Source organism: Dreissena polymorpha, unplaced genomic scaffold (genome assembly GCF_020536995.1).
Source record: "Dreissena polymorpha isolate Duluth1 unplaced genomic scaffold, UMN_Dpol_1.0 chrUn021, whole genome shotgun sequence".
Taxonomy (NCBI): domain Eukaryota; kingdom Metazoa; phylum Mollusca; class Bivalvia; order Myida; family Dreissenidae; genus Dreissena; species Dreissena polymorpha.
The window spans coordinates 438,730-447,678 of record NW_026273335.1 but is presented as its reverse complement, the minus strand read 5'-3'; the positions used below and the strand labels follow the sequence as shown (position 1 = coordinate 447,678).

The window sequence follows — 8,949 nt, the reverse complement described above, 5'->3', positions numbered from 1 at the left end:
GTTGTCCAATTCATTTTCGTTGCTGTTCCGTTTCCAATGTTGACGTTGGCAGGGATGAAAGCATGACGTCATAAGATGATGCCGATGGTTCCCGGTTCCTATTCTCGCACCATGGACATCCCTTGATGCCCCACCGAGTTCCTGAAAACCACAGAGATACATACATATAAGAGGTGCAGACAAAAACAAGCGCAGTTCCTTATAAGCTCACGAAATAAACAATAGAGGAAGCAGAAAAAATCTTCAATAATATGAATAAGCGCCTGAATTATCAAATTAATGACAGTCAAATAACAAGTTGAACAAAATCAAATAATTCAATTGATATTAAACAAACACAATCTATAATCAAGTTTATAACAGAACATAATCAAACAATCAAGTTGATAACCGAACACAAGAAAATACATGTAATAAAGTTGACAAAAATACACAATCAAATAGTCAAGTTGGTAACCAAAAAATTGATTGTTTTGGTAGAGACCGAATAAACCATAAGAAGACATGCACTATCAGTGATTCGACTTTTTATTGACTAATGGTGTCCGTGTGAATTGTTTGCCGATTGATGGATAAACTGTGTGTAATTTTGAGGTGGTTAGCGTGTGGCTTTGATATTAATTAGTGAAAACATAATTTTGAATGATAAATAATCATATTATAACGAACAATCAACTTTTCTGAAAAAAAAGTTTTCACTATCAAATATATATATATATATATATATTTAACAAGGTGTCCAACTCAAAGCATCCGAAAACGGGGTGCATCGCTTTGAACAGCCACAACTTCATCAATTGTGTAGCGATTTTCACGATCTTGGTCTTATTCAACGCAGAAATGAATTTCTGTTCTAGAAATGTATATACATGTTATATAACTACAAATGCTTCGTAAATTTAAGAAATAATACGGTACACAACTCGCGTAATCTATCTGACACCGATCAGACAGGAATAATGAATGAAATCTTAAGTTGTAAAGACACACCTTCGCATTGGAGCAATGAAATCACTCGTGTGTTTAAAATGTTAGGTTAGTTGAAATGTATGTAAACATAGGTTTCAAACGGCGCTGGACAATTAGTTTTGATGCATCATTCAACGGCAAGCACGGTAAGAATGATTTTTTTTTCATACGTTTTATTGAATTATGGTATCAAGGTCCGTGAACTTTGCAGGGAAAATGCCCTTTACTCCGTGAAGATTTTATTCATTTAACCTGTCTGATTGATGTTAAGTAGGTCACGCGAGTTGTGTATCGTGTTATTTTTTAAAAGTTGACACAGCATTTGTAAAATATTGCAAGACATGTACATTTCCAGAAAGGAATTTTTTTGCGTTGAATAAGACCAAGATCGTAAAAATCGCTGCACAATTAATAACGTTATGGCTGTTCAAAGCGATGCACCCCGTTTTCGGGTGATTTGAGTTGGATACCTTGTTATATATATATTTGATAGTGATTTTTTTTCCAGAAAAGTTGATTGTTCGTTATAATATGTATTTTTTATTCTAAATGATGTTTTCACTAATTAATATCATAGCCACACGCTCACCACCTGTGTGTGAAACCATGTGTGATATGGCGACGGGTGGTTACACAGTGTGTGATCGGACGATGAACGGATAAACAGGGAATGATGTTGGCGATGGTTTGATGTTCGCGATGGTTTGATGTTCAAGGTTTGATTGGCGATAATATATACATTTTATACAGTGGGAGAGATTTGGCGATGTATAGATGCGCATATATATAATTTGAAGATAATCAATCAGTGGGTACAAAGAGGTTGATTTTGCGATGAATAAGTACATAATGTGTCGTTTGACTTAAAATTTCCACATGTTGCGTTAATATGACTATGAATGGAAACTTCTTCAGTAAAGATCGGAAGCCGGTGATCTATACAAATTACCGGTGAAAATGTTGGATAAATGTCTTTTCTATGAGTAGCGCTTTTTGGAATAACGGGTTTAATGCATGCGCGTAAATTATCGTCCCAGATGAGCCTTTGGAGGCCGCACAGAAATGAATTTCGTTTAGAAGGGGCGTACATTAAACAAAAATTCATAAAAGCGAAAAGTGTCGCACTTGATTAGCCTGTGCGGAATGCACAGGCTCAGAGCGTGGCTCATTTTTTAAAAGTATTATTTGCAAGAAATGGGTTATCTTAAGACACAAATAGTCAAATAATTAGTAAACTAGAGTTTAAATACTAAAATGGAGGCAACACTGATATTTTCTTTAAAATTCAATGTATTTGATCTCAAATTGTCGTAGTGTTTATAACTATATTTATTCGCTGTTCTACTAGTATTACCATAAATGGGTCGCGGCTGAAATGTTTAGCCATATAACTTGGGCGAAACGAATACTTGGTTGATAGTATTTATATGATTCATTTTAATCTTAAGATGTTTTTCGAGGAATTAGATACACACAATCGTTTCACGTTGCTACTATAACCACTTAGGTATGTAAAGTCAACTTGTATCTAGGTTACAATTGTGTAAACCATCTCACAGCTGTACCAAAGACGTTAATCCGTGAAATTAATTGAAACTTGAGCCAGCGAGCACTAATGTGTGTTTCACTTTCGTTTAAAAAAAAAAAAAATGAATCGCGCTCTTAGACAACGGGTTTAATATATGTGCGTAAAGTGTCGTGTCAGATAAGCTTTTGAAGTCCGCACAGTCTAATCAGGGACGAAAGTTTCCGCCTTAAATGGAATTTCGTCAATAAGAGTCTTCCTGTAAACTACAAATACAATAAAAGTGAAAATGTCGTCCCTGATTAGCCTATGTGGACTGCACTGTGTGGACTAGATTGTGTTCGAGCTTATTTTATATTGTTTGAAAACATTATGTTTTATTTATTCGACGTTAAGACATTTTATTAAAAGCCTCTCCATGAAGAAATTTGAATAGTGACAATTAATTGTCATGTCACTTAATTTGAATAGAATGAACCTTATTCCGTTAGCCCCGCATAAATAAGATAATGCCAATGCGATCAGGTTGACTAGAAAACGCGACGACTAAACGACGCGATAATACAATACGGCAAATCGCAACTTCCCTCTCTCGAATCGCGTTCTCGCCTTTGCAGGATATCAAATATATATATTTATTGGTTAGTAATTCGGAACAACTATGCCACATTCAAAACTCGCTATATTTCCGGATGTATATCCGAATAAGTGGTGTATTTTGTGGGCCACATAATTAATTTGATATTTCTTTACGGACATTGAAAATCTGTTTGCATTGCTGTGCATCACCATTGCAAGGCAAGCCTAGCTATCGGCTTTACAGTACTGCAACTTGGTGATTTAACATCCAAGCCCGTAAGTAAGAAATAACATAATATTAATATTTAATAACATATATTATATTTAGTGTTTACGGATGCCCATAATTAAACGTTGATGTTGAACCGCAGTCATGGATGTAAAATCTTAATCACTTCAATCAAAATCAAACGGGCGCACATTTTATCACAACGAAAATCAGTATGTATGACGTACACACTCTTTCGCAAGTTGCGGGCAGTGAACTCGAGTGTTTTTGCAATGTTTGTGGAGTCCTAAGCTGTTTGATTGATTCATCGCGAAACCAGTTTTTGTTGAGCCGGAAATTGCGGTACTTAAGCATCTTGCGAAATGCATGTCAAATTTGTTCTTTGGCTTTGGGGTTGCCTTTTCTCTGAGTGTTTTACAGCTTCCTTGAACACTAAATAATATATGTACAATTGAGCCACTGATCATGCCCGAATATGCCATTGCTTTGTTTGACGGAGACATTTTTGTGCTTCAATGCTCAAGACTATAAGGGTCGTTGAATAGTTGGCGGTTAGATATTAACTTACATCTTAATGTTGTCTATTTTATAGACATATTTTGTAAAATCACACCATCTTTTAGAGCGTTACACTCTGCGTATCTACATTTTTAAATGGTGGGAAATCACTAATTAGTAGAATATCTATAAGTGATTTTTCACGTAAATACAGGTTGGACACAAGTATGTGCTCATTATTGGTACATATCCTAAGTCCTTACTTAGTAAGTTATGTAGTCAATTTCTACGGGCAAGAATGACATAGTTAGAGGACTAAATAAAATGACACTTGTCCAACTACTTCGTCTAAGTACTTCTCAATATAAAACAATGTGAAGGACGTAAAGCTAGTTCTTAAGTTCTTGTTCTTGAAATAATAGTCAATTAAACTGCGAACTGAAATACCAGAAGTCATTTGTATGCAAATGAGCCGCGCTCTGGAAAACACCAAGCTTAATGCATGTGCGTAAAGTGTCTTCCAAAGTTAGCCTTTGCAGTTCGCACAGGCTTATTAGGGACGACACTTTCCACTGTTATGTTTTTTGTGTCACGTTATCGTTCATAGTTCATGAACGACACATAGTTATAACAATGTTCATTACTCTTAAATTACTGGTGTGTAGCTATCATTCGATATCTCGTCATGCGCGTATTGCAATGATGACGAGATTTGCATTAACTACCATTTTCCCGTGTCACGCATGGGATAAGTCCGTCCCTCTCTATTTATGTTAATTTCTCTGCATAATGTGGGATAAAATATACAACAATATCATATATCAGTTTCCAATCCAGTTTTATGTCTGACATAACTAATATGTTCAGTTGTACAAATACGTTGTGATTGCTACATGATTGTGTCTTTTTCCATCTGTTCACCTCTAGATCTATATGCTAACTGATTATTTCCCGCTAACATTTGCCCCGTGAAACTCAGTTATGAATTCCATTGGTCAGTGTTTTATGCGTGCTTATTGCTGGTTGGCTAGATCTACTAATAGATACTGAATCAATGAAGCCCTGGGGAACGGGATAAACAATCCACCCACATATTGACAAAACTTTGTCAACCTTTTGATAGAGATTTTACTGTATAAACACATTTGCTGGACCAATACAAACATACCGGCCGTGTGTCAACTATACTATTCTTTAATCTATCCCTCATCGATAAGCTTATTTGTACATATGTGCACTTTGTGACTGTCATGTTAACGGGCCCTTTTGATAACATTTTCAATATTCTTACATGAGGTAAACCCACATATTCCACCTACAATTTCTAAACAATGTGACATTTGTTTTATTTAAGTCTCCTCTAAACAAACACCTAGGAGGAAAAAGTCACCCTTAATTAGCCTGTGCAAACTACACAGGCTAATCTGAGACGACACTTAACGCACATGCATAACGCCCTTTTCCCAGAGCGAGGCTCAAATACTTCCACGAATGAATAAATGAATTAATTAATGAATATGTGAATGAATGAATGAATTACTTAATCAATGAATTAATGAATGAATCAATTAATGAATCCATTAGGGAGTACTTACATTTGCCTCCTGGACGAGCGCACATAGACCACAGAACCAGGCCATCAGGCAGTCGCCACCAAAGGAACCCTGAAAAAATACATGGAAAATAAATACCGATAACATCAAGGTCCATCGGGAAGTAATCACGAACCAAAGGAACCAAGACACCCTTGAAGGTTAATTATATAGTTACAGGAACCAGGAACTTAAACAATCGCTTCACTGAAAAATGCAAAGGCTACATAGAGTGCTTAAAGTAAATAATAAAGACCACGTGGTATATGATGTGTAAATGGAAACTTCTGTCATACATGATTTATGCTGAGTGAATGACCCGCAATCACTGCATTATAAACTACGGAATTCGGATAGTGCCATCTATAATCTCGTCCTTCTTTCATCAAGGGCGACCACACACACACAAAGCGACGCACGAAGCGATACACGATATTTTGTGCGACACACGAAGCGACACATTAAATTTCTCGTGATAGACGAAGCGACGCGCGAGAATGTACATGTACCACGAAATATCGCCTTGTTGTAGGGAGCCCAAAAGGCGATATAAATCGTGATAAATATCGCGTGTCGGCTTCGGGTGTATCGCGCAAAATATCGTTAGTTCGCTCGTGTGTAATGAACGAAATGCTAACACATAAGCTTATCGTATTTTCCTGAAATATACCAGAAATGTGTTTGTCAGAAACACTATGTCCCCTTTTGCGCCGCTTTTTTTTACCTTTGACCTTGAAGGATGACCTTGAATTGACCTTTCACCATCAAAATGTGCGGGCTTCATGAGATACACATGCATGCCAATATCAAGTTGCTATCTTCAATATTGCAAAAGTATTCATAAATTTGCGATTTGGCCACATATATGTAACCTTTGACCTTGAAGGATGACCTTGACCTTTCCACCACTCAAATGTACAGCCTCCATGAGATACATATGCATGCCAAATATCAAGTTGCTATCTTCAATATTTTAAAGTTATTGCAAATGTTAAAGTTGGGCGAAACCAACCAACCAACAGACCAACATACAGGGCAAAAAACAATATGTCCCCCACTATAGTGGGTGGGGACATAAAAAGCAACTTAGCCAGGCGAATGTTGTCTGCATTTTACATTAAGATGCGTCTATATATGGACAAAAAATAGTCATATGCTGTTATGCGCGAGTGCATTTTAGCATTCCTCACATTACTCTTAAATTTTTACAATGTACGGCCCCAAGGGACGAAAGGTTAAAATTAGATCGTTTGAGAATAGGTAACCCGTGTCATAATCGATCGATAGTTTCAGTGGTTGTTTTGCGTTGTTGGCTTTGATAGACCACTCAAGCAAATCGGTTTCTACTTTCTTCACATTGATATCGTGACCAGTTACTTAGGATACTTCCAATAGCAAGTAGTAACGTCATAGATTCAACCCTCGGCCTAGATATTGTCAAGATATTCTATCGCTGAATTATCAATTGCCTTGTTTTTTAAATTTTTTACCCACTATTCCCATCGGACCGAGAGAGCAATCTATAATATCCGCACGAATAAACATGGTTATACACAATTACAAGTGAATGCGGTAAATAGCCCCAGGAGATAACGGTCCCTACTTTTCCAGACCCTATTTTGCATCGAGATTTATCCAAAATTGCCCTTGTGCAACCAAATTCTAGAGTACCATTTACTGCATATGAAAGGGTATATGAAATATATCAAACCCTTGACACTTTACTAACATAGCTTTAAGCTACAAAACACAACACACAGCATATCATGATAAAACATAATTTAAGCGAAATATGATTTACAATGAAGATAGGGTTTACGAAAAGTGAGAGACGAAAACAAGTAAACAAGTAAATATGTCCAGTATATCCTCGACTGTATATTGTTATTGGAAATAAACATTTCGAAAAGTAATACAAAGCATCGCTTATCATCCAAGTTTATGGTCCTTTAAGCATGATACTGATGAATACTTAGAACGCGAATTACCTCGCGCGCATCATCAATCAGTCGTACAATTGTGTATCCCTTCTAAGCCCCCCTTGACTCCCTTGACCCCAAACAAATTGTTAAAAAATATCCCGCTGCCGCGTGAAATTCACTGTTACGTCTTCATTTGCATATGTGGTGCAGAGGGCAATCATTAATACAATTTAAAGGGACATGTTCACGATTTGGTAAAATTGACAAAAATTGAAAAACAAAACGTTTCAGATTTGCATGTTTTCGTTGTAGTTGTGGGTTTTTTCGAGGAAAAAATAATACTGAACATGCCCTAAGTTATCCATAATATGAATCTTTTGACGATTTAAGACCTGAAACTTATAATCTTTACCAACGCAAAACGATTGAATAATGAGATAGTTCTCTTGTTATTGTAATATTTTGTGAAACGACCTGGGATTGGCGGTATAAAAATTACATTTTATGGGTAACTGCAACGGATGGCTTGAATGGTTTTAATCGTTGAACAATTTTTTACTCCTTTATTTTTTTGCAGTTTTATACTGGAGCCTTTTAATTCTGATGTTTACATTTATCAATTTAAAGCTTCATAGTGACAAATGTCAAAACATGCCAAAATCGGTGAACATATCCCTTAAAAAACGTATTTAATATTTCCAACAGTACACACGTTATTATTTGTATTTCGTATTTATTAACGAGCGTATTTCTAAGTTAATGAGATATAAATTAGATAGATGTAAGTTTATATATGTTAAATAATTTAACTACAGCATTTTTGCTATTATAAATTGACAACAACAAAGACCACTTACATCGATACCCTTCGTTTCCCTCACTTTGCCCCTAATTTTTGCACGTGACCAGATTCCGATGGGTCCCAGTATTGAGAGAAATCCGTACAGGCAACACGACTCCCCTACTTTCTCAGCAGTTTGTCCAGCAGTCAAACACGGGACAAAATATGTTATGATGCAAACGCCACAATTAGAAAAGCATCCAAACAATCCGTTTTGCCACTCGCCCATTTTCCGGTAATTGTTCGCAAACTGTGCGTAAACGTCTAATCCTTACTGAACCGCACCCGATGTGTACACTAAGCTGTGTTGCCCGCTAGCGGCGCACCGTGACGATAAACCAGGCAAGCATCTGATTCGTTAACATTCAAACTTTATCAGCTTATTAAATAAAACATCAAAGCGCCAAGAGCATTTAAATCAAGACGTCAATATGTTCGTTGTTCATCTGTTAGATAACTGACATCAAGGCTATGAAGCTTGCATCACCGATTCGCTAAGTAATTAACAATAAGCAAAATTTGATTGTGGCCTCGGGCGTATCTTTTTTCGAAAGAATTGTATGACGCGATAACGCTTAAAATGCCCTTCAGCTTTAAATTTTAATGATAGGTTGGCAGGTTAAAAGAGATTGCAATCTCATGCGATGTGTGTTTTTGTATTATTTTTGATGGTGAAATTTACAGCTGATCATCACCACTTGCCTGGAAGCTATGAGGTCCATACATGCTACCGATAGAAGTAAGAAATCGTATGATGGTGTTGTCCGATAAAGGGTCGAGGTTTTTGTTGAAAT

At 36.5% G+C, this 8,949-nt stretch overlaps 1 protein-coding gene across 1 annotated transcript; it reads right to left on the bottom strand.

Moving 5' to 3' along the window:
- Window positions 1-83: 83 nt before the first annotated feature.
- LOC127863630 (uncharacterized) lies at window positions 84-8,501 on the bottom strand (the record flags this gene model as incomplete). Its single annotated transcript, XM_052403260.1, is given in 3 exon segments — window positions 84-141; window positions 5,396-5,464; window positions 8,172-8,501. Coding segments are annotated over 3 exon segments (340 nt in total), but the record flags the coding sequence as incomplete, so codon positions are not given.
- Between the last annotated feature and the right edge of the window lie 448 nt (window positions 8,502-8,949).